Genomic DNA, 26,430 nt, shown 5'->3' with positions numbered 1-26,430 from the left:
TTGAGACAGAGACATCCCTAACCCACAAAAACAGAAACGTTTTAAGCCACTGAGTTCTGTGGTAATGTGCTCTGTATGCAGCAACAGGTAACTAATACAGGGATGTAAGACAAAGCATTTAAGATATCCATCCAGTTAGCATCTCAGATCTAAATGACTAGTCCTCTCTTGACCATATCAGCCCAGGCCTAGTCCCTGGTGAAGTTTGGGCATCACAACCATCCTTACGCCCCAGCCCAAGGCAGAGGCAAGTGAGAAGGCAACTTGGTTAGACAGGTGCTGATTTTATTGATTTTCTATGTACTTTCAAAGATGAGATTCAAGGTGCCCTTAGGAGTTTAAGGTAAAGCCACTTGAGCTGATAAGCAGTTACTAGCTTTCAACCAAAATCATAACTGTGATTGGAGAGGTTGAATTCTGAGTTTCTTTGAAGATCAAGCAAAAGGTGAAATGCTGGCTGACTCCTAAACAGATTTGCAGATCCTTCCCCAGGACTGGTCATTAGTAAACCGACTCCTGCTTTCGTGAAACGTGCTGTTCCTGGCAAGAGCAAGGTGCGGGCTATTGGCAGATGCTCCTTAAGTTCCCCAGAAGCTTCTGTGGACCACCATGGTTGCCATTGTAGTGAGAAATTTTGAGAAGGTAGACTTAGAAATGCTTCTTTTCATATGAAAAGTAAAATTATGAGAAATAAATGGATGTAAAGTAGAAAAGGCACTAAGCTACAAAAATTGTCAAATTCTGTTCAAGTTTGCATAAAGTAAATGCCTGACTGAAATAATTTTATCAACACAAGAAAATATGAATGGGATTTTTTTTTTTTTAAGTAGGCTTCATGTGTAGTACCCAACACGGGACTTGAACTCACAACCCTGAGATCAAGGCCTGAGCCAAGAGCAAGAGTCAGATGCTTACCCAACTGAGCCACTAAGGCACCTCTGAATATGATTGTTCTTAAGTCTCACTCCAATAGTTCCCATTACCAACAACAGGACGATGCTGGGGTGCTCATTCCAAATCCATCTGAACTGTAGAAGAAACCTCACTGACTGGGTAGGTTGTCAGGGCATTGGTTAAAAAGCATGCCCTACAGGGGCGCCTGGCTGGCTCAGTTGGTAGAGCATGGGACTCTTGCCAAAGTCATGAGTTCAAACCCCATGTTGGAAGGCAGAGTTCACTTTAAAAAAAAAAAAAAAAAGTGCCCTTACAGCCCAGGAATGAGAAACTTTACTGTATCAGTGACTGCTCCTTGATCAAGTAACAAGATCCATTACAGATTCGTTCTGTGTTTACCTCCCCTCCTCTACCAGCAGCTACATTTTCTCTTCACCAAGTAAATGCGCAAGACCAGGAAAAACTACCTACCTCTCAGGATTATCCACTGCAGATAATCAGCAAGCCCTGTTTCTAGGTACCATCTCCAGGCAGGGAATAGCCTAAAGAACCTGTCATCTTTGCTACAAGGAGGTATTCCCTAAATCAAGCTCCCCTCTGGAGGCTGGCAAAAGATACACCATTGAGTGCCAAATCCAAAGTCGTTTGGTTTTGTTCTTACAAGAAATGTAATCTATTACTAAAACAAATTACTTGGACACAAGTAACAAATTTCTTAAGCTGGGGGCCAGTCCTGATTGGGTCGGAGTGGGCACTATGAGGGAACGTAATGGAGTTTACTCTCCTAAGTTTTTAGATCCTATGTTCACCCAGTCTTTATAGGGCTTCCTGATAGATTTGGGTTCTGGTGGCCCCTCCATTCCTTACCCACCTCTGATCATCAATAAGAAAACAGTTAAGAAAGGAGAAGCAAAGGACCCCCTAAGCCCCAACCTGAAATGATCTGGCATGACAACCGCCTCTCCCTCAGCTGCCCTTTGAGAGCTGGGTGGCAGTGTCTGGTGTGCCTGCAAACGAATGTATCCTCAGGCTCTCAAGACTCGGACCTGGGAAGCCCTGAGACGTGGACTCAGCCCTCTCATTTTCCAGAGGAGAGGCCTCCAGGGAGTAACGTGATCGCCTGCCGGTATGAAGGGGATACGATGAGAACTGGGGCCCTGTCAGGAGAGTACCGCCCATGTCTCTCTGAATATCTTTAATGTGGGTCACTGTAGTTCTGCTCCTCCTGAAAGTGTTCTGCATACGGTAGGAGGTCTTGTCTCAGGAGAGTGTCAGGTTCTAATCCTATAGTGAAAGGCTTCAGGGTATCAGACCTATAGTGGCCAGGAACAGGGAAGCGTGGACGGAACAAGTTTTTATCGCTGAAGAATTCGATTCCTTAATTTTCCATTGTCAGGGAAATAGATGACCTGTGGTATTAAAAAAAAAAAAAATCGCAAGAGTATAAAATATGACACTTTTAGAAAGCCAAGCAAAACCAAATTCCCCATGTATGCACCCTATGTCCCCCGGAAGCTTACGTTTTGATTCAGCCCTACCCAGACAGGCAAATTTCGTTAGTATATAAAATAATCGTCAATGTGCATCAAGTAAAAACTCAGGTCTCTTAAATAAATAAAGTATCATTTTTAAAAAGCAATCTTGGGCAAGAACAAAGCTAGAAGCATGATATCATGGCTCCCTGATTTCAACCTATATTACAAAACTTAAAACGGTATGGTATTGGCATAAAAGCAGACACACAGATCAGTGGAACAGAGTAGACGGCCCAGAAATGAACCTATGCTGTGGCCAATTTATGACAAGTCATGAATATACAATGGGGAAAGGGCAGTCTTTTCACTAAATGGTACCGGGAAACTGGCCCACTACCTTACACCATACACAAAAGTTAAATCAAAGTGGGTTAAAGACTTTAAGATCAGACCTGAAACCATAAAGCCGCTAGAAGAAAACACTGGCGGTAAGCTCCTTGACATAGATCGTGGCAACGATTTTTTGAATTTAACACCAAAAGCGAAAAAAAAAAAAAAAACCACGTGGGACTACACAAAAAGCTCTGCACAGCAAAGGAAACCATCAACCAATAAAAAAGCAGCCTGCAGCAGGAGACATTTGCAAATCATGTATCCAAAATATATCAAGAACTCCTATAAATCAATAGCAAGAAAACAATCTAAAAATGAGCAAAGAAAAAAATGAATAAATATAAATAAATAAATAAATAAATACATACATAAAAAATGAGCAAAGGATCTGTATAGACATTTTCCCAAAGAAAACATACAGATGGCCAACAGGCACATAGAAAGATGCTCAACATCATTAACTCTCAGGGAAATGCAAATCAAAACCACAATATCACCTCACACCTTTTAGAAAGGCTACTATCAAAAAGACAAAAAAAAAGTGTTGGCAAGGTTATGGAGAAAAGAGAACATTTGTGCACTGTTGATGGGATTTTGAGTTGGTGCAGCCACTATGAAAAACAGTATGGAGGTTCCTCAAAAGATTAGAAATGGAACTGCCATATGGTCCAGCAATTCCATTTGGGGGTATTTATCCAAAGAAAAACATACTAATTCAAAAAGATGTACGCATTCCCATGTTCATGGCAGCGCTATTTACAGCCTAACTGTCCATCAGTGGACACTTAAAACTTGTGCTATGGAGGGATGCCTGGGGGACTCAGTCGATTGAGGACCCAGCTCTTGACTACAGCTCAGGTCATGATCCCAGGGTTATAGGATTGAGCCCCGCATCAGGCTCCACACTGAGCGTGGAGTCTACTTAAGATTCCCTCTCTGTCTCTGTCTCTCTCTCTCTCTCTCTCTCTGCCCCTCTCCCTCGCTTGCATGCTCTCTCACTCTCTCTAAAATAAAATCAAAAAAAACTTTTTTTTTAACTGTGCTATAGAGGCTCCTGGGTGGCTCAGTTGGTTCAGCATCATCAGACTCCTGGTTTCAGCTCAGGTCATGATCTCACAGTTTCGTGGGTTCCAGTCCTGTGCTGGGCTCCGCACTGAATGTGCGGTGCTTGCTTGGGATTCTCTCTCTCTGCCCCTCCCCGACTTGTGCTGTCTCTGTCTCTCAAAATGAAATAATTAACTTAAAAAAAATTGTGCTATATATCCATATTGGAATGTTATTCAGCCAAAAAAAAAAAAAAATGAAATTTTGCCATTTGTGACAACATGAATGGACCTCCAGGGCATTATGCTAAGTGAAAGAAGTCAGAAAAAGACAACTACTGCATATAATCTCTGTGGAATCTTGAAAGGTAAAACACAGAAAAACAGGTGCCTGGGTGCCTCAGCTGGTTAAGCATCCAGCTCTTAATTTGGGGTCAGGTCGTGATCTCACTGTTCATGAGGTCAAGCCCCACTTCTGGCTCTGCACTGACACTGCAGAGCCTGCTTGGAATTCTCTCTATCTCTCTCTCTCAAAAATAAATAAATAAACATTAAAAACAATGACAAGCTCATAGATACGGAGGGATAGGAGAAATGGGTGAAAAGACATAGAGGTGTGGTTACCTTTGATTCAGAAATTCTACTCCAGAATTTATCAACAGAAGCAACACGTTCTTATCTGTGAGAACAATCCTCAATGGCTAATAACCAAGGTTGTGTTTAGCCATTAAAGAGTACACCAGGGCTATGGAGTTTGTGGCTTTAAAAAACTTTAATAATGAACATTGAAAAAAAAATGAGAAAATGTTTACACTCTAACAGTTTGTTATTCAAAGTGTAGCCATTATGTGAAGCAGGTTAGGAACAGTGTCTATGGCCCCTGAATCAGAATTTCCATTTTAAGAAGATTCCCAGGTAGGTTGTATGCATATTAGAGTTTGAGAATCACCTAATAAGGGGGGGGGGGGGGGGCAATGTTTATTATTATTGAAAAAAGTATATCTATGTGGGCAAGGACTGGAAGGTACTTTGCAGAAATTAAAATCGTTTAAATGGAGATAACCCCAGGGTGCCTGGGTGGCTCAGTTGGTTAAGCAGCCGACTTTGGCTCAGGTCATGATCTTGCACTCCCTGAGTTCGAGCCCTGCATCGGGCTCTGTGCTGACAGCTCAGAGCCTGGAGCCTGCTCCGGATTCTGTGTCTCCCCCTCTCTCCGTCCCTCCCATGCTCATGCTCTGTCTCTCTCTGTCTCTCAAAAATAAATAAACGTTAAAAAAAGTTTCTTTTTAATGGAAATAACCCCGTCTACCCACATGAAGGGCCTAGCCTGCTGTAGGTCCTCAATAAATGGCAGCTATTTGGAAGGTGATACTATGATGGGCTTTTATATTTTTTTAATGTGTTCCTTAATATTCTTGTTAAATTACATTTTGGAAACCTGAAAGGCAATAAGGAAATTGATATGTTGTGCTTCCTTTTCAACCAGACGTTAAAATCAGTTAAAGTCATATTTTTCTTTTTGTGTTGGCTATCAGGAAGCATAAGGAAGGTAGTATTTCTATTAGCCTAGCTTTCTAGAATATTTGTTTTCCTCTCTGTGACTTTTATTTTTTTTTAATTAGGTTTTCTATTTTTCTTACAGATCACTTAAAGTCTTTCTGAAAATAAGGGCCCCTATTTACGAGAATGACTTCTAAGCAGTCTGTTCTTGTTTGCCAGGCTCCACAGAAAGATGAGTTTATGAAACCACCTGGCTGTTCGACATTATTTCTTCCTCTTCTTTTTCCGCTTCTCAAGTAAGAGGTAAAACAACGGGGTTTCAGATGCCAGCTAGCTCCTGCGGGAGTCACTGCTCCTCCCCCCAGGCCCTAAACCAGCCCCTACACCCGGCCCCACGGGCCATTCCGCCTGATGAGTCTGTAAGGAAACGGAGGCCAAGGAGGCCACAGCCCTTCCCCAAGGCAGGCAGACCACCCAACGGTGGGATTACTCACCAGCACGCCAGCTGCTTCAGACTTCCTCTGCAATGAAAAAGAGAGCGTCATGTGTATACACCCGGGCCTCGTTTGCAGGATAATTCCCTGCACACAACTCCCTCGCCAAACCAGATCAGATTTCTTCACTCTCGAGAAGGCTCGCATTGTTGTTGTCGTTATTGTTCGTAACGTGTACCAGCTTGTAACTGCATTTTGCATGTGGTGTCCCTTATCAGACGGTAAGGTCCAATCAGACCGCTTCCCTCACCGCTGTCCCCCCAGTGTCTGGGGGTGTCAGTGGGCACCTGGAGCCCAGGAGCTGTTAGTGGTCGGGCAGGTGATTACGTAAGAAGTAGAGATACCGGAAGGACAGAACGAGGAGAGAACTAACATTTGTTAATCGCCCGAATAACATGTAGGCTTTGTTAGTGATTTACCCACTACCTAATCCTTCACACAGTCTTTTGGGTTTTTTTGAGATACAATTCACTAACACAAAATCTCAACTCAAAGCGTACAGATTGGTGGGTTCCAGGATAATCACTGGGCTGTGCAGCCATCACCGCTGTTAGGGCACCCGGGTGGCTCAATTGGCTAAGCGTCCGACTTCGGCTCAGGTCATGATCTCGAAGTTCGTGAGTTCAAGCCCCGCGTCAGGCCCTGCGCCGACAGTACAGAGCCTGCTTGGGAGTCTCTCTCTCTCTCTCTCTCTCTCTCTCTCTCCTGCCCCTCCCCCACTTGTGTGCTCACACGCGCACCCTCTCTCTAAAAATTTATTTTTAATAAATAAGCTTTGGAAATAAATAAAAATAAACAAAATTTAAAAAATAAATGAACATAAACTTTAAAAATAAATAAATACGTGGGATCATGCAATACATGGTCTTTTGTGTATGGCTCCTTTCACTTGCAACGTCTTCAAGGTTCATCCACTTGGTAGCAATTATCAGTACTTCTTATAGCTGAATAATATTCCACTGTGTAGATTTACACATATTATTTATCCAGGTCATCAGCTGACTCACGTTTGGTTGGTTTCCACTTCCTGGCTTTCGCGCCGCTATGAAGGTTTATATCCAAGTTTTTGTGCAAACGTGTTTGCAGTTTTCTTGCCTACGTGTCTAGGAATAACTGTGTGAGTCACAGAGCGCCTCTCTCTATGTTTAACCATTTGAGGAACTGCCGTCCTGTTTTCTATAGCAATAGCGCCATTTTACCTTTTCACGAGCGGTGTATGAGAGTTCCTTTCTCCACGTGCTCACCAACACCTGTTACTGTTCATCTTTTTTATCAGCCATCCTAGTGGGATGTGAAGTAATAGCTCATTGTGGTTTTAATTCGCATTTTCCTCATGACTAGTGATGTCAACTGTCTTGGCAATCTGGATATCTTCTTCGGAGAAATGTCTATTCAAATCCTTTGCCCACTTTAAAAATGGGGTTCTTCGTAGTTTTATTTGTCAAGTTGTAGGATTCCTTATTATATTCTGGATATTAGAATTATGATTTGCAAATACATTCTCCCATTCCGTGGGTTGTCTTTTCTTCACTTTCTTGTTGGTGTCCTTTGACACACCAAAGCTTTCATTTTTTATGAAATCCAATTTATACGTATTTTTTCCTTTGGTCGCTTGTGTATTAGGTGTCACGTCTAAGAAACCACCACCTAAACCAAGGTCACAAGGATTTAGACCTATGTTTTCTTCTAAGAGTTTTATAATGTTACATCTTACATTTAGGTCTTTGATCCATTTTCAGTTGATTTTTATATATCATGTGAGGTGGGCAGTCCAACTTCATTCTTTTTTTTTTTTTTTTAATGTTTACAGAGTGAGAGCAGGGGTGGGGCAGAGAAAGAGAGGGAGACATAGAATTTGAAGCAGGCTCCAGGCTCCAAGTTGTCAGCACAGAGCCTAACCCGGGGCTCGAACCCATGAACTGTGAGATCATGACCCGAGCTAAAACCAGACACTTAACCAACTGGGCCACCCAAGATGCCCCCGACTTCATTCTTTTGCGTGTAGATGTCTGGTTGTTCTAGCACCATTTACTGAAAAGACTATTCTTTCCCTCCATTGAATGGTCTTGGCATCTCTGTTGAAAATCAGTTTGCCATTTATGTTTGGGTTCATTTCTGGACTCTTAATTTTATTCCATTGATCTGTATGTCTATCCTCATGCCAGGACCACACCATCTTGATTACTGTAGCTTTGTAGTAAGTTTTGAAATCATGGCATGTGTGTCCTCCAACTTGTGTTCTCCTTCATGATTGTTTTGGCTCTTCTGGGTCCCTTTCGTTTCCATACGAATTTGAGGATCAGCTTACCAAGTTTTGCAAAAAGCCAGCTGGGATTTTGATAAGGATTGCACTGAATCTGTAGATCGGTTTGGGGAGCATTGCCATTGTAATATGAAGTGTTCTCATCCGTGAATGTGGATGCTCCCATTGATTTAGGCCTTTAATTTCTTTCAACAACGGTTTTTAATTTTCATGTACAAACCTCACACTTCTTTTGTTAAATTTTTTTCTACATATTTTATTTATTTTTTTTAATTTTTTTTAACGTTTATTTATTTTTGAGACAGAGAGAGACAGAACATGAACAGGGGAGGGTCAGAGAGAGGGAGACACAGATTCCAAAACAGGCTCCAGGCTCTGAGCTGTCAGCAAAGAGCCTGACGCGGGGCTCGAACTCACGGACCGCGAGATCATGACCTGAGCCGAAGTCGGCCGCTTAACCGACTGAGCCACCCAGGCGCGCCCCTACATATTTTATTTTTTGATGCTATTATAAGTGACATTGCTTTCTGACAAGTCATTTTCAGATTGTTCACTGCTGTGTGTACGAATGTGATAGATTTTTGTATATTGTTTATATCCTGCAGCCTCGCTAATGTTGCATGTTACCTTTCATGGTTTTTTAGTGGATTCTTTAGCACGTTACATATGCAAAATCATGTCATCTGCTAGTAGAGATCGTTGTACTTCGTCCTCTCCAAACTGGATTTCTTTTCCTTCTTTTTCTTGCCTAACTACCCTGGCTATAACCTCCAGTCTGCTCTTCAACTGCAGTGCCAACGGCAGACATCCTTGTCTTGTGCCTGAGCACGATCTTTTGAAGTAGGTAATTTTTTCAACCGAGGAGAAACCTGCCACCTCACCCTGTAAAACCGGGGCTCGGATGAGGAAACGCTTAGCGAAGTTGAGTAATGTCCGCAGTCACAGCTGGTTAACAACGGAGCCCCAGTTTTAAAACCAGGTCTGACTCCAAAGCCCACACTCATTCTCCTCTGCCTCCTTAACCCTTAACGAGCGGATCAGCAACCATGTACTCATGCAAGCCTTCACTTCTGTCATCGTTTCCTTCATGTCACACAATAATAGAGGTGGCAGAGCAGGAGTTAGTGTCCTGCTCTTTCGTGGAAAGCACCTTGAGGAAAGTGACTTGGAGGAACTGGGACTCAAATTCTGCCTGCCAGGGCACCTGGGTGGCTCAGTCACTTAAGTATCTGACTTCGGCTCTGGTCCTGATCTCGCGGTTTGTGAGTTCGAGCCCCGCGTCGGGCTCTGTGCTGATAGCTCGGAGCCTGGAGCCTGCTTCGGATTCTGTGTCTCCCTCTCGCTCTCTGCCCCTCCCCCACTCATGCTCTGTCTCTCTGTCTCTCTCAAAACTAAATAAACATTTAAAAAAAAATTTTTTTAAATTCTGCTTTCCTGACCCAATTTTGTGCTTTGACAGCAGCGATAGCTACTTCACTAAGTAGTTAGATGTGTTCAGAAAGGTTATGTGGGTGTTTCCTAACAGGTTATAAACAAGAAGGATAAATTGAATCCTGCATGATAGTGAGGGAACTAAAATATGGAGAGAAAAGAATCTGAAAAGATTGAAACAGGTGCATGGGGCACGAAAGAAGAGGGACAAGGAAAGAGAGGAAAGCCAACTGACATTTTGACCAGTAAATAAAGGGTCAAAGAGACAAACCCATCTCTCCACAAGGAAGCGCTGTAAAGGGAACTCCACGCCGCGCGTAACATTTCTTTCCAGCTAAAAGAATCCCTTGTGAAAAGGAAAGAATGCAAATGAGGACTACAAAAATGTTCTCTGCAGTGTTTCCAGATTTAAGGCTGGCCCCGCCTGGGGGCTAAAAGCTGAACAAAATGCCTCCGGCGGCGGCCCCTGCTGCAGCCTCCCTTGGAAAAACCTCCATCGCTGGAGAAAGTGCTGGTTGTGCAGATAGATGCTGCTGGACCCCCCACCTCCAACCCGTCCCCCCAGGGCTGCTGTGCAGATTAAACAAAGATGGCCCCCGGGAACAAACCTTACATCACTCCTGCACATGGCAAAGCCTCAGTACATACTAGTCCCATTTCCCTTCCCCTCACGGGGTTTTCAAGGCACCCAGACCTTAAGTGTTCCCGGAACCTAGGAACTATCGGCCCCCTCCTTCAACAGAAAGACACCTCTCTCTCCTCTCCTCCTTGGTCCAGCTCATTCTAGCAATTTGGTTTTCAGCTTTCATCCTATAACTTAGGCGTGCGAGTCTTCCACTGCCAGAGGAGGATGAGATGTCTAATGACTTCCTTATGGAGCAGTGGGCCCTGGGCTGAGCCAGAGTCCGGTCATTTTTGCCCCCACCTTTCTGTGTAGCCCTGGGGCGGGGGCGGGGGGGTGGTCTCCCTTCCGGGCTTCAAGTTCCTCATCTGGGAAGCGTCCTTGGTCCCCGGGGTGGGGGGGGGGGGGGGCAAAGGAGTTTGCCTCCCCCTTCTAGTTCAGGTCAATGGGGCGAAGACTGTGGGGAAAGTGGGCAATTTTGGATTCACAAGCATGTGAGACAGGCCTTGCCCTATGACTACAAGATAAAATTTATGCCCTGAAAAAGCCCCTCGAGACAGGGGAAGAGCCTAAAGAGAAACAGGAGCAGAAAGTACCGTAAGAGGAAGAAAGGTCAGTTGGGAAGGAGTCAGAAAAGGCTAAAGCATCCGCCGGGCTTCGGGTCTCCTACAACTGACTCGTGACTCAGGGGTAGGATTTGGGCAGAAGGAAATTGAAACAGGATGGCATACAGAGAACCCCAAGGCTATTCTAACTCAAGGGACCGCCCACCGTATGCATTCCAGGAGCTGTCACATCTGTCCCCTCACCTACCTTTCTCCTACTGCCCCAACAACGCAGCCCCTCTCCTGACCGGCCGCTCCTCTCTCCACCAAGCAGACTCCCGGTGAACTTGGGGACCCAGCCCCAGCACCGCCTTCTCTAGGAAGCCGTACCTCGCCCCCCCAGGCTGGATCAGGGTTCTCTCCCCTGGAGACCCTGACAGAAGTCAGGGGCGGGGGAGGCATGAGGACACCCTTCTATCACAGACAGCCTCTGCTCTAATTGCCTCATCAGCCGCCAGCTTACAACCCCCCACTGGCTTTTGGCCTCTGGAACAAGGCCTGTGTCCAATTGGTCTTGGTGTCCGTCCCCAACCCCGGGCCAGGGACCAGTCCTCCGGTAACCGGCTGAGAGGAAGCCCCACCTCCCTGGGGGAGGGCAGGTTACCTTTTCCATCGGCCTTGTAGTCATCGGGGAGGAGCTTGTCCTGCCGGTAGCCCAGCACAAAGGCCAGAAAGGAGAGGATGAGGGCGTCTCCGATGCTGAGGATGGCCAGCATGAAGGCCCAGCGGATGGTGCACTGACCCAGCGTGTACTTGCCCGTCTGCTCCCCACACATGCGTCGCACCTCACTTGAGTCCCAGCCATCCGGGTAGACCAGGCAGCCGATCATGAGGCCTGTGGCTGAGGGGGCGGGAGGGGGTGAAGATGGTGTCAGGCTGGCTGTGCTCTTCCCTCCTCCTTGAGAGGGCGGGCAGCTCCTACCATCGTTCTTGTAGAGCACAGGGGAGAAAATGGAGGATCCAAGAGTTAAAGTGACTTGCCCTTGGTGGGGATAGAGGCAGAAAGTGGAGCTCCTCCACCCGGGGAAGGTTCTGCCATGGCACCAGGTGATCCTACCAGGCCCTCAGCCGTACCCCTCACTTTGGACTTGACGAGGCACTGGCTACTCTGGCTTCAAACCCCTCCAAAATCTGGTCCCGACCCAGAGAACTCGTCACTCCTAAGACGTATATTTGTTCATGCTCCGATATCTCTGAAATAATAAGAAAGCTTCAGGCCGTGGTTTGATTACAAGTATTTTTTTTCTTTTGGAGACACCTGGGTGGCTCAGTTAAGTGTCTGACTTCCGCTCAGGCCATGATCTCCTGGTTAGTGAGTTCGAGCCCTGCACCAGGCTCTGTGCTGACAGGGCAGAGCCTGCTTAGAATTCTGTCTCCCTCTCTCTCTGTCCCTCCCCCACTCGCTCTCCCTCTCTTTCAAAATAAATAAATAAACTTTAAAAAAAAAAGGAGTATTTTTCCTTTTTACACACATAGAATAATGGTATGTCCCACAACTTGGGAATCTTAGATTTACTGAAAACACAAAGTTTTCCAGCCCCATCTCTGGCTGCTTCCCTCCTGAACCTTTCATTCAAGCAAATAGGTCTCTCCCTCCTAACTCAGTGCATAACACTGCAGTTGTCCATACTTCCTTAAATTTGAGAATCCCCTGGAATATCTGTTTAAAATGCTGATTCCCAGGCCAGGGGTGGGCTCAGGAATCCCTGGGGGGGGGGTTAAAATTTTTTTTAATGTTTACTTTTGAGAGACAGAGAGACAGTGTGAGTGGGGGAGGGGCAGAGAGGGAGACACAGAATCCAAAGCAGGCTCCAGGCTCCAAGCTGTCAGCCCAGAGCCCGACATGGGGCTCGAACTCACAAGCTGTGAGATCATGACCTGAGCCGAAGTCGGCTGCCCGACTGACTGAGCCACCCAGGTGCCCTGGGAATCCCTGTTTTGAAAATCATTCTTTCAGGGGCACCTGGGTGGCACAGTCGGTTAAGCGTCCGACTTCAGCCAGGTCACGATCTCGCGGTCTGTGGGTTCGAGCCCCGCGTCAAGCTCTGGGCTGATGGCTCGGAGCCTGGAGCCTGTTTCCGATTCTGTGTCTCCCTCTCTCTCTGCCCCTCCCCCGTTCATGCTCTGTCTCTCTCTGTCCCAAAAATAAATAAACGTTAAAAAAAAATTAAAAAATAAAAATAAAAAAAAGAAAATCATTCTTTCAGGTAATTCTCTCGCTAGGAAAAGCGGGAAACACTAGAACGGGCTGCCTGGATTTCAAGCCCAGCTCTTTCCTAACTAGCTGTGTGACTCAGAGCAAGCTACTTAGGCTTTTTTTTTTTTGGCCTCAGTTTTCTCGTCTATACAGTGGGAATATGAGTAGGCCCTATCTGTTTGGATTGCAGTGAGGTGCAAATGAGTTAGTATTGGAAAAGTGCCTAGCACATACTTAGTGCTTCACGAGTGTTAGCTACAATTATCCCATCCTGTGCTTTCACTGACAGTATTTACAGGCAAAAATTTCATTTTCCCTACCTTCTCCTCACCTCCCTGCCCTCCCACCAAGGACCACCCCACCTTAGCTGCACAGATATGTGACATGATCCTGGGATACGACCAAGGCCAACCCCAAGCACAACCGCCATGTAGGCAGGGGGTTCCTTCCATTCTCTGTGCTGCCTTCTGAGCCCTCACCCTCCTTCCACAGGCCCAGAGGCTCTTCAGTTCCGAGGCTGTGCCCTACCCAGGAGCACCTCGGGGCAACACCTCACAGGACCCAGTTACCTACCTTGGGCTCCGTTTGTGCTTGCAAGGAAAGTCAACAGATCAAACGCACAGTAAATTATAAAGATCAGGATCCCCCCTCCCCGCCTAAATGTATCAACTCGCCTTTGATTTTACATGGGACAAGCTAATTCATATAAGCGTATAGGTCTTTTTAGGTCCAAAATACTTCGTGTACCCTTTTCCTCTTGATCCTGACAACAGTTCTGTGAAGTAGGCCATGTATTAATATCCCATTTTACAGATTAGAAAACTGAGGTCTCAGAGAAACCAAGTGAGTTGCCCAGGGCAGAGTCAAGACCTGAACACATGCTCCTGGCTTTTTTTTTTTTTCCTCGAAGTTAATTCCCTAAACTCTCAGACTGACATCACTCCAAAGAGCTGAATGTATTTCGTGCTGACATTTCAGACTTCGTGACAAAATGAGAAGTGTTTCAGGAAGATACTTAGCGTAGGGGAGGGGGGACCTTCCCAGAGCTCTTCGGTAAAACCTATGGCCTTCCCCAGTTGGTGTAAGACCAGAGTTTTGGTGCCAACCGTGGCCCCCACCTTAACCCCGGGCGGAGGAGTGGAATGGGTCAATGTGGAAAGGAGCTGCCCTTCTGGACTTTCCATTCTCCCCATCTCCTCCCCTTGGTCCCCCTCTCCTTCCGTAGCATCTCTGGAAAATAGCCCAGGGCCTCCAACCTGGAAACAGGTTGTTACAATGGGTGCCATGACCCTCTGTGAGCACCTGACCCATCCACCTGGGCACAGTGGGGGGCAACTCCATTTGTAATGTCTCAGGACTCTAAGCAGAGGCCAGCATGGTATCCTCAGGCAAGTTTACTTACCCTTTCTGACTTCCATTCTGTCATCTGTAAAATCAGGATAATACTACCTGACTCATAGCGGAGTTATGAAGATGAAGTGTGATCATGTATAGAAAACGCTCACTGTAGGGACACCTGGGTGGCTCAGCTGGTGAAGCATCCGACTCTTGATTTCAGCTCAGGTCATGATCTCATGGTTCGTGAGTTCGAGCCCCGAGTCAGGCTCTGTGCTGACAGTGTGGAGCCTGCGTGGGATTCTCTGTCTCCCTCTCTCTCTGCCCCTCCTCTGCTTGCTCTCTCTCTCTCTCTCCCTCAAAAATAAGTAAATAAACATTTAAACCAGAAAGAAAGAAAGAAAGAAAGAAAGAAAGAAAGAAAGAAAGAAAGAAAATGCTTACTGCAGTGTGTACATGGTAACCAGCCAATTAAAGTCAGTTGTTGCTATTCTTATTGGCATTGAAGTCAGATGGAAGCAACCTCAGGGGATGTGAATGTCATTGGAGCTGTTCACAAACATTTCAGGTACATAGCGGTGTTAGATTTCCTTGCTCCCCTCTTTTCAAGTTGGGCAAGGCCATAAGACTTCCCTTAGACAACAAAATGGGAGCGGAAATGTGTGGGGTTCCGGGCCACAGCATGTAACTTCTGGGGAGACGCCTTCCAGAGCTCCCTTTCCCTCTGCAGTGATGACAGCCAGATGACAGCCAGTGCTCCATCAGTCCGGGTTCCAGAAGAGAACGGTGAAAGCAGAGCCCCCAACTGATCTTCAGTAAGCTTGTGCCACCAGCAAAGAATAAACCTTTGTTTTAAGCCACTAAGATTTGGGAGTTTTTTTGTCACCCCCCCATCCTGACTGTTTTTGTGTTTTTCATATTTGCCGAGCACCTCCTATGTGTCAAGAACCGTACAAGGTGTTTTACATGCAGTATACATCCCATCCTCACAAGAACCTTGTGATGGGAGGCGCTGTTGCTACACCCTACGGATGAGGTTATCAAGACTCAGAGAGACAAGCAACTTGCTCTACCTGTGTTTCTAGGAGCTGGAACCACACACAACTTATACCTGGGATCCAGAAGCTCAATTAACATTGTTAAACTACAGCCCCCCACTGGCCCAGGCACCAATCCTCTTTCCTTTCTCCTGCTCCCTTCCCTGGCCTCAGGCTTCCTGGCAAGGTTAAACTAATTGGTTTAGGCATCTTCAAATGGACCTGTCTCCCAGCTGCTGACTGCAAAGCAGACCCCCTCTTAATCCCTCCCTTTGGCTCATCTTCCATTCCCCTGCACCAAAGAATGGAACATGACACCACTTTTGCTCTTCCCAATGTAAATGTTTCATGGGATGGCATCTGGCCACCTCTGCTATCAATGTCTCCAGCTCCATGACCCGGCAGGGTCTAACTCAAATAGCCTGGTGACGCCTCCCCCATGTAGTCCCTCCCAAGCACTGCCTGTTCAGCACATGGCACCTGCTGCAGGAGGTTGTGGGAGGGGGCAGTGTGGAGAATGAGAGGAATGGTTGTGTTTCCAGCATCCCATAGCTCTGATATGGAGGACCAGCTGGTAAGCATGCCAGGGTCCATTCTACTCCTCTTTGTCCCAGAACTGCCACATCTGCATTTCTCCTCCTTCTCCCCACCGCCCACCAAGATTTACCTCAGCCCTGTCCCAACCTCTCGCTCATGATACAGAGAGACCAGAGAGGGAGATGGTGGGTGGATTGCAGACGCAGCTCTGGAGCCAGGTGAGTAGCCTGAGTACAAGATTTGGAATCAAAGGTTCTGTCCACCACTACCTGTGCTAAAAGTCAAGTTACCCGTTAGGAGCCTTATCTATAAGGCTCTTATTCCTCTTATCAATAAGAGGAATGCCCACCTCACTAGGTAGGGATGGGCTCCTCCAGAGGGTAGATGTGAAAGTGCTTTGTAAGTCATTATACTTATGTAAATGTGTGGCTCAATAAAAGTGAGTTTGGAATACATCTTGTTTCTTGGAACCTGCTGCCTTAATTCTCCTTGGTCCTTAGTTGCCAGTTGATCTGTTACAGGTTTGGCCAAGTTTTTTCCCAGATTCCTCATCTTTGGGGGGGGGGGGGGGCGAAGGGTACCTATAGCTCTCTGAGGTCCCCTCCAACTCTGACAGAGTCTTAAATCTATGTGTTTCGTTGTCTGGGATTCTGATCCCCACTCCATTCCCCCTGTTATGGATAATACTACTTCTCATTCTAACCAACGATATCAAGATGGTTTGCTCTCTAGTCTGAAGTCCCCACACTGCCCCTGGACATTCCCCTAGAATGGGCAGTCTGTGCATGGTCCTTGGGATGGGAGGGGACCAAGGGCTGAAGGACAAGGCCTTAGGCCATGTCTTTCTGAGCTTTAGAGGAAAACAGGAGCAGCTGGCCCAGGGACCGAGAAGCCTGCCTGGGCCAGGAGCAGGAAAAAGGGCAGGAAAGGCCTGCTTTGGGGCACCATAAGTAGCCACCTACCCCACATAGTTTTTTGTTTGTTTAAATTTTTTTTAGTTTATTTATTTATGTTGAGAGAGACAGAGACAGCAGGGGAGGGACAGAGAAAGAGGAAGAGAGAGAATCCCAAGCAGGCTCCGCACTGTCAGTGCAGAGCCCAGTGTGTGGGATGTGAACCCACAAACCGTGAGATCATGAGTGGAAACCAAGAGTCGAAGGTTTAACCGACTGAGCCACCCAGGTGCCCCACCCCTCCATAGTTTTAAAAGACCCTAGCCATCTGGGATGCCTGGGTGGCTCAGTCAGTTAAGCCTCAAACTTCAGCTCAGGTCATGATCTTGTAGTTCATGGGTTCAGGCCCTGAATAGGGCTGTCTGCTGTCAGCACAGAGCCCACTTTGGAGCCTCTGTTCCCCCCCTTCCTGACTCTTCCCCTGCTCATGCTCTCTCTCAAAAATAAATAAACATTAAAAATAATAATAAAAGACCCTAGCCACCACCACCACTCCCCCCATGACAAAATATCACTCCCGTTTGCTGCCTCAAGTACAGAAACCTATAACTAGGGAGCAAAGACTTTCACTCCACCATGAGAGAACTTCAATGCAAGTTTCTATGGGAAAGGTCACAGCATAACACTCCAAATAAACAACTGACTTTAGAATCTCCCTGAGAGCAATTTTGGGTGGGAGGGGAAGAGTGAGGGCAGGGATCTGGGGATCCACAAAGAGAAAGAACAAACCCCCAGAAGTGGGAGATGGAGACATCTAGGATGTGCTTGACATTTTGCCCTGGGCTGGATCCTATTTCCACATGGCTGACAATGGAAGCTTCCTTCTTTTTCCTCCTCAGAGCAACAACAACCTCTGATGTGGTGGCCTGGGAGTCAGGACACCTCCTATCAACTAGCTGTGCGCTCCTGGGCAAGTCACTCCCCTTCTCTGGACCTCAGTTCCCATCAGTAAGATGAGGGGGTTGGACAATTTGATCTCAACGATCCTTTTGGTCTCAACCATTCTAAAGTTCTCTACTCCTCAGAAGCTTCTACAGAGCATTGAGTAGGGCTGGGCTAAAGGAGAACAGCTGAGGGGAGCCTGGTGGACTCGGTCGGTGGAGCATGTGACTCTTGATCTCGGGGCTGTAGGTTCAAGCCCCATGTAGAGATTGTTTTAAAAAATTAAATCTTCGAGAGAAAAAAAATAAAGAGGAACAGCTGGGAAGGAGACCAAGAGCCTCCAGAGGGCGGAATGGTGCAGCGTCCCCTGTGGCCGGGGGTGGGCCCCCGCCTGCCCTCCCATTAACCCTGCTCACCTGCAGCCAGCTGCATCCATGCACAAATCTTGTAGACAGTGGCCGTGTTGCAGACGAAGAAGAGGCTAAAGCAGATGATGGAGCCAATGATGAGGAACATGGCCAAGGCCACAAAAAACATGGCAGTCTTGAAAGCTCTAGAGGGAATGGAGGAGAAGTCCAGCGGGCCACCCTTGCAGATGAGCTCAGAGGACAGCACGTTGCCCACACAGTAGGAGAAAAGGCCAAAGTAGCCTGCCTGGGGTGTGTTAACGCTGTCACCAATCCAATAGGGCTGGATAAAGAGGGCCATAACAAGCACCGAAAAACAGATGGTGAGTGTGCCCCACATCACACCCACAGCCCTCGAGTTGCGCACATAGTTGGTGTGGTAGATCTTGGCTGCCTCCTGGGCGGGCAGCAACTTCACCATGGTGAGGCAGTAGGCCCTCACCTGGGGTCTTGTGGGCTGTAAGCTAGTGGCTTCTCAGACAGAAAAGCCTAGAAGTCAGTCACTCCTCTGATGGGTTTGGGAACGAGGCTGAGGTCAGGACACAAGGTGAGGGTCCCTCCAAGGTAGAAGAGAGAAGATTTATAAGACAAGGACGACAACCTTGGTTTCTTTCGAGGAAGATTGTCCAGATGCCTTTGTCCACTCTAGCCAGGCTGTCTCCAGTCTCCTGCCTCCTCTCAAGCCTGCCAGGGTCTCGGGCCTGCTGGCGCCGCCCTGCCCCTCCCCCCTTTCCAGCTCAGAGCTTCATAGAGCTCCGCCTCTTCGCCGCGGCCCGGCCCCTCCTTCCTCCCTCCTCGGAGAGCGCTGCTTCAGCACCGCGGCCAGCGCCTCGGGACTCCGGTCGGAGGAGGGTGGGAAACAGATGACGGCCCGGGGAGGCGTGGGGAGCTCCTGGCCCGCCCACCGCTCAGTTTCTCAGGGAACTGAGACCCCTCTTCACCCTCCTGAGTTGGGGGGGTGGGGGGGGGTGACAAAAATTGAGAGGGTGGGGCTGCAGCTGTCACATTCCTCCCGCTCAACTCCTGCCGCAGAACCAAAACCTCTTCTTGAACACTGTTCCCCCATCCCATCCAACCCCGCCCTGTCTCCCTAGTCGCCCTCTCAGAAATCCCAATACAGGGGAGTCCAGCAAAACCTCTTCTGATTGTGTCTTCCGGTCACTGGTTTCTAGTCCATATGGTTTCTCTTCAATCAACAATTTCTAAGAACCTACTATGTGCTAAGCCCCATGTTGGAGGATATCTTCCCTAGGCAAAACCACAGAGATAAAAGAGGGTCCCTGCCCTCAAAGACAGTGAGGCATTTACATATATGTATATCCGTAGATATATTTGCAATGCAGACTGATAGTGCTACATTAAAGAACTACAAAGCATAGCAAAGGACAATACTTGTGAGGCCTCCCAGACTTTAACATATGGTTTTGTTTTTTTTTTAATGTTTATTTATTTTTGAGAGAGAAAGAAAGAGAGCGTGAGCGGGGGAGAAGCAGAGAGAAAGACACAGAATCCCAAGCAGGCTCCGGGCTCTGAGCTGTCAGCACAAAGCCCGATCTGGGGCTGGAACTCACAGACCACAAGATCATGACTTGAGCTGAAGTTCCACGCTTAACTGACTGAGCCACCCAGGTATCCATTAACAAATGGTTTTGTTCAATACAATATCTTTCTCCTGTTTATATGTTTTTGTTGCATATTTCTTTTTCCCCCTTCTTTTTCAAAATATGTATTTCTCATGACTGTATAGGTAAATACATGTTTGGTGTAGGGATCTAGCAAATTCAGGAAAGCTACATAAAAGGATATAAATCACTCATACCCCCAACATTGGAAGCTAAGGGGAGTCAAGATTATCTTAAAAACATGGACTTTGGGGTTGCCTGGGTGGCTCAGTCAGGTAAATGTCTGTCGCTTGATTTCAGCTCAGGTCATGATCTCACCATTCATGAGCTTGTCTTCATGCTGAGTGTGGAACCTGCTTGGGATTCTGTCTCTCCCTCTCTCTCTGCCCCTCCCTTGTTCATGCTCCTTCCCTCCCTCTCTCTTTCTCAAAATAAATAAACATTTTTTAAAAAAACACATGGACTTTGGCTTTAGACACATCTGGATTGAGTTAGCCACTTACTAGCTATATGACTATCTGTGGATTTAACCTCCCCAAGCCTCAGTTTCTTCATCTATAAAATGGGGAGAGGGAGCCTGAGTGGCTCAGTTGGTTAAGAGTCAGACGCTTGATCTCAGCTCAGGTCTTGATCTCAGGGTCACGGGTTCAAGCCCCACACTGGGCGTAGAGCCTACTTTCAAAAAATATGGGGAGAATAGTTCCTATCACCTAAGGGTTAGGTAAAATAACACAGGTAAACTGTTTGGCACAGGGCCTCACATATAAAAGTACTCAAAAGGTTTATCATTATTATTACCTCTGTTAACATTTTGATATATTTCCCTCCTGCATATACTGCTTTATACAATTGGACAATTTAGTATCCAGTTTTTTTCACATAGCATTACACCATTAATTTTCTCATATTACTATTTTTTTTTCAAAAACATGATTTTAATGCGTGTATATTGATTCAGAGTATGTAATCATTTAATTGTTTGAGCATTTCCCCTTTTTAGGGTATTTTAGCAGTTTCCAGTTTTTCACTACTAGAAAAAACAAAACCCTGTCTTTCCCCTCACCCCCCCCCCAAACCCTGTCTTGAACATACTTGTGTCACTGCCTACATTTCCTCTTTCTCTTAAATCTCTTTGGTTTTGTGACCAGTCTTCCCATCAGACTGGAAGGTCACTGAGGGCACAGCCTATGTGTCCACCATCAGACCGGCAGTTTCCCTAGAGACAGACTGTATCTTCTCCCACTCAGAGAAGGCTCTAGGCTGGTGAACCACCTCTGTTTGGCCTGCCCAGCACAACTTCCCCTGCCTCTGAGAACAGACTCTCCTGCTTCCTGAGGATCTGGTGAGACAATCACAGGGCATACAGACTCTAGAGACAAGGATGAGTGGGTGACCCAAACTAGGCCATCAGTCTCTCCCTGGAGAATCTGAATTGGTAGTAGACTGACAAAAGGAGAAAAAAAGCTATTGCTTTATCAGGCCTTGGCAACATCCCTAAGAAACAATCCATGAGTTCCTGCTACTGGGAACTTCAGACACACCCTGATTCCCACTCTGCCTAGACAGTTGCCCTGCTCCTTCTTCAGCTCTGTGACCCACCCGATATCCTTCTATTTCCTTCTTTTTTCATTTCATTAGCCAGAGTACGCTTTGGCCGTGGGCACCAAAGAGCCCTAACTGATCCAAACATTGGCACCAGAAAGAGGGCTTCGGGCAAAACTCTCTGAGATTCCTGTTTATGCTCCATGGTACACAGAAGAGAAATAGCTAATAAAATTGTCAGCCATGAACACCAGAGATCATGTGCCCTCTGAGGGACAAGTTCTGGGAGCCAAGTGGCTTTGGTCAAAACAGATTTAAAGGGAATGAAGAAAGGGTGCCTGGCTGGCTCAGTCAGTAGAGAATGTGACGCTTGGTTGAGGGGTTGTGAGTTCAAGTCCTATGTTGGGGCATAGCACCTACTAAAAATAAATAAATAAAATAAGGAGAATGAAGAAATTAGGAAATTCAGTGGGGGGCACTGAATAATATCAAGCAAGACAAGCTCAAATATCTAGATTATTGACTCAATAAATAAAATGAGGGGTACCTGACTGGAACATAAGACTTTTGGTCTCAGGGTTGTGAGTTAAAGTCCCATGTTGGATGTAGAGATTACTTAAAAATACAATCTTTAAAAAAATAAAATAAAATAAGGGGCACTTGGGTGGCTCAGTCGGTTGAGCGTCGGACTTCAGCTCAGGTCACGATCTCGCGGTCCGTGAGTTCGAGCCCCGTGTCGGGCTCTGTGCTGACAGCTCGGAGCCTGGAGCCTGCTTCCGATTCTGTGTCCCCCTCTCTCTCTGCCCCTCCCCTGCTCATGCTCTGTCTCTCTCTATCTCAAAAATAAATAAAAACATTAAAAAAATTTTTTAAAGTTAAGGGGCACCTGGGTGGCTCAGTCAGTTAAGCATCCAACTCTTGATTTAAGTTCAGGTCATGATCTTATGGTTCATGAGATCAAACCCCTAGTCCAGCTCTATACTGACAATGCAGAGCCTGCTTGGGATTCTCTCTCTCCCTGTCTCTCTCTGCTCCTCCCCCACTCAGGCACGAGCACGCTCTCTCTCAAAATAAATAAATAAACATTTAAAAAACCTAAGTCAAGACCTTTATGTGCTATGGCTCTGAGAATTTGTTGAGACCTATTGCTATAAGGCATAGGGCCATTAAGATAAGATTCAGGGGCTGTGAGAGTACAGAACTGCAAGGCCTGAAATCCATCCTATGTTCTAAATGGTTACGCCAGATCACCTCAGGAACAGGTCAAATCCTCACCTTGGCTCCCTGACCCTTGAGCTAAAGACAAATGTACCAGGAAGAGCTACGTGAAAGCCGGCGGCATTCTCTCTTCCTCTCTGAATAATAAATCAAAAAGTGCACTATGTCCCCAGGGGAGCTGTAGAAATGAGTCACTACCAGCCACTCAAAAGATGCAGGCAGACAAATGTCCGTCTCTAGTGGACACTTGTCACATTGTTTTGGTTTGGGCTGGCCGGCACCCTGACCTCCTTCCTATGTGAGGGTGAAACTCTGCTGTATGAGGCCAGGGGCACAGTCGGGCCTCTTCCCTCACTGTGGAAGCCCCACCCTCCGCCTGCTCCAGAGAGAGCTCTGATGGGGTGCTGGCCAGGTGGGAGTGGACTACTGTGGCATGACAACCCCACTCAGGACAGCCCTGGGGACAGTGAGGAAAGGAAATCTCCCCAGAAGGTAGAACTTCTAGTGCTGTAATTATCTACCCCCAAAAGATCCACATCCTAATGCCCAGAACCTGTAAAAATTACTTTATTGAGAAGAAGGTTCCTTGCAGCTATAATTAAAGATTTGAGATAAGAAGATCCTGCCAGATTATCTAGGCGGGTCCTAAATCCAATGACAAGTATCCTTCTAAGACACACAGAGGAGAATCCAGACAAAAAGGAAAAGGTGACATAACCATGGAGGTCGAGACTAGAATGATGGGGTTTCAGCCAAGGAAGCTGGTAACCACCAGAAGCAAGAAGAGGCATGGAACCGATTCTCCCCTAAAGCCTCTGTAGAAAGCACAGCCCTGCTGATACCTTGATTTCGACTTTTGGCCTTCAGAATTGTAGGGGAACCAATTTCTGTTGTTTCAATCTGCCAAGTGGGTGGTAATTTGTTATGGCTGCCTCAAAAAGTATACCACCTCTCCTGTAAGGAGAGACAGTCTGAGAGGTACATCAGTCTGTGGGCAGCAGCTAACGTACAAGCCAGATGGTCATCGTCTCCAACAGAGTAAGGTTGGAGGGTTAAGGGTTTCAGGAAAGGGGTAGGGTTCATGGAATCCTCAAAATAGGGACAAAAACCAGAGAGTATTTGAGTCCTGTAAGAATGTTCTCCAAGGGTTTGCTACTGCAGAGGCTTTTAACATCAGCTGGACAGGACACCCCACTCCTGTAAATGCTAGCCAGCCTCCTTCCCCACCCGCTCCTACCCTGCACTGGCTCAGAGACTCATAGCAAGGGGTCCATGGTGGGACAGACGGAGACTGAATGGATTTCCCACTAAGGTGGACCCAGCCAGTCATTACTGGCTCCCAATAATATCAACAGACTTCAAGCCCCTGTAGGACACTGATAACTCTCAAAACTCAGTAATAAGAAAAACAAAAAACCATTAAAGATTGGTTGGCAAAAGATACGAACACTTGATCAAAGAAGATATATGGATGGCAATTGAACACATGAAAAAATGCTCAACGTCATCAGTCGGTAGGGAAACGCAAATGACATACTGCTCTTACATCTAATAGAAAGGCTAAATTAAAAACCAAAAACAAAGAAACAAACAACAAAAAACAGAAAGAAAGAAAGAGAAAAAAAAACCTGAAAAACCAGCAGTGCCGAGCCCTGATGAGGATGTAGAAAGCATTTGGAACGTTTATACATTGCTGGTGGGAATGCACATTAGTTCAGCCCTTTTGGAAAACAGTCCAACATCTTTTAGAAATCAAAACAAACATTTGACACAAGACTCAGCCATCTCACTCCTGATTATTTGTCCCAGAGAAATGAAAACTTGCACACATACAAAAACCTGTACACGAATATGTATAAAAGCTTTTTAAAACATTTTTTAACGTTTATTTTTTTTTTGAGAGACAGAGAGAGACAGTACATGAGTGGGGGAGGGGCAGAGAGAGAGGGAAACACAGAATCCGAAGCAGGCTCCAGGCTCTGAACTGTCAGCACAGAGCCTGACGCGGGGCTCGAACTCATGACCCGAGCTGAAGTCGGATGCTTAACCGACCCAGCCACCCAGGTGCTCCTGTATAAGAGCTTCATTAATAATTGCCCCAAATTTTTCAGAAATAACCCAAATGTCCTTCAGCCGGGAATAGATAAACACACTGTGGTTCCATTCCACACAACAGAAGCAGAAACAGTAGAAACAAACTACAGAAACCAGCCACAACGTGCACAAATCCCAAATGTGTTATGCTAAGAAGCCAGGCCAAAAATAAAAACAAAAATAAAACACAACTTTTTAAAAGTACATACTGTGGGGGCACCTGGGTGGCTCAGTCAGCTCAGCATCCAACTTCTGCTCGGGTCATGATCTCACCATTCGTGAGTTCCGCATCAGAGAGTCTCTCTCTCCCCCCTCTCTCTCCCTCCCTGCCCTCTTTCACTCATGCCCTCTCTCTCTCTCAATGCCCCAAACCCAGATTTAGAACAATTCCAACATTCCAGAAGGCTTCCTCTTGCCGCCTCCCAGCCAATTTGCCCACCCAGGGGTAAACCTGCAGATTTTTATCACCATAGGTTAGTTTTGCCTTTTCTTGAACTGCATGTAAACGTAACCACGCAGTCTGTATGTTTTCTGTCTGTGGCTTTCCTCACTCAACATTATGCCTCTGAAGTTAATCCATGTGATTGCATGTGGGGTTCCTTTTTGAAGGGGAAAAACGCAATGCACAACACTCTTTAGATTGGGCAAGGGGTGGCTAAACCTTGTGGGGATTTGGTAAAAAAATATATATATATAATTTTTGCTTATATTTTGGAAGCAGAAACATTGGCCAAAGTTCTCTTTGCTATACTCTTCATCTGTAATGGAAAAAACTCCATTCTTCCTCCTCTGGGGAGTTGGCTGTGACCAGCCGGAGATAGGACTGATGCACTTTTCACAGCTCCGTTCACAGATGGAAAGAGCTCCTCCGCTTCCTTCCCCAGCCTCCTGGCCTTGACTGGTGAAAAGCAAAGTGCAATTACCCTCCCTGTGGCTCTGCTCACAGGGGTACTGGGGGGGAGGGGAGTGGGAAGCGAAGGAGGGGCCAGAATGACCTCATAGGGGAAAGTGGTTTTAAACGCTGAGTTCCATAAAAATAAGAGAGACTGGTGTTTCTTTAACCAGTGATACTTTTGTGTCAGGTTTCTCCCATTGTGAGGGTCTTCTAGCTCGTTCCTCCAGCTACTCCCCTCTATTCCACCCTCTAGGGCCGTAAGGCAGAGGGGTGGGGGTATTAGGAAGGCAGAACACCTACTAGACGCTAGGCACTCCCACCTGCATTGTCTTAATCCTGACCTTACAAAGGTGACATCATCTTCCTCGGTACTGGAGGAAACAGGCTCAGATGGCTTACAGATTTAAATTACCTGTCCAAGGTCACGTGGCTAGGGAGGGCCGAGTTTGGAAGCCAAGTCAATATGGATCCAAGCTGTGCTCTGGGGAACCGGATCCAGGGCCTCCACAGCGAGGCGGTCTTCCACCTCCTGGGATGGGACCCTTGGCTGCAGTGAGCGGTCGTCCAGGGAAAGTTGCTCTGGTCCCACACCTGAGCACACTCTGGCAGCTGCACCCTTCCCAGCCTTCAGCCCCCCTCCCCCGACCTGGGTCCATCTGCGATTCACAAGACTTCCTCGTCCTCAGCCAGGATAGACTACAGCTCACGTTCACAGGTGGCCTTGGGTAGGGGACAGGCTGAGTGGAAGCCTTAACTGAAGGGGTTTGGGACTGCAGATGTTGAGTGAAGAGGAAACAGGAGACAATTGCGTGAGAAGGACCATCCTAAGGGCCCCTGAAATCACTCACAGAGGCAGGCCCCCCTCCCCCACAGTGTGAGGGCAGGTGGGAAGTGAGAACACACATCCCCCCTCCAGCGGTCGGTCGATCACAGAGTGGGTCAGCCCCAGCAGCCTCGACCTGCCCTAAAATGCCCCAGGGGAGGCTGGGAA

At 46.8% G+C, this 26,430-nt stretch overlaps 1 protein-coding gene across 2 annotated transcripts; it reads right to left on the bottom strand.

Moving 5' to 3' along the window:
• Positions 1-264: 264 nt before the first annotated feature.
• On the bottom strand, positions 265-25,818 carry LHFPL5 (LHFPL tetraspan subfamily member 5). 2 transcript variants are annotated; one of them, XM_086706683.1, is made up of 5 exons: positions 24,754-25,818; positions 18,078-18,625; positions 11,325-11,561; positions 5,798-5,826; positions 265-2,286 (listed from the first exon to the last, which is right to left on the bottom strand). In XM_086706683.1, exons 2-4 carry the CDS (start codon positions 18,487-18,489, stop codon positions 5,816-5,818), a joined length of 660 nt encoding a protein of 219 aa, XP_086562809.1. In that variant the 5' UTR covers positions 18,490-18,625; positions 24,754-25,818; the 3' UTR covers positions 265-2,286; positions 5,798-5,815. The 2 variants fall into 2 exon arrangements, with proteins under 2 accessions (XP_086562809.1, XP_086562808.1); XM_086706682.1 differs by lacking the exon at positions 24,754-25,818 and having other exon boundaries at positions 18,078-18,870.
• Between the last annotated feature and the right edge of the window lie 612 nt (positions 25,819-26,430).

Source organism: Puma concolor, chromosome B2, assembly GCF_028749965.1.
Source record: "Puma concolor isolate L17-30 chromosome B2, mPumCon1.1.hap2, whole genome shotgun sequence".
In the NCBI taxonomy this organism is placed as follows: Eukaryota; Metazoa; Chordata; class Mammalia; order Carnivora; family Felidae; genus Puma; species Puma concolor.
The sequence above is the reverse complement of the archived record's forward strand: the minus strand, read 5'-3'. Positions and strand labels throughout refer to the sequence as shown.

What these genes read in the sequence shown, in the direction of transcription:
- LHFPL5 (XM_086706683.1), bottom strand. Translation starts at nt 18,489, where the DNA reads ATGGTGAAGTTGCTGCCCGCCCAGGAGGCAGCCAAGATCTACCACACC. An exon ending in ATGGATGCAGCTGGCTGCAG is followed by an intron (nt 11,562 to 18,077) that starts GTGAGCAGGGTT and finishes CCGCCCCCTCAG; the next exon opens with CCACAGGCCTCATGATCGGC.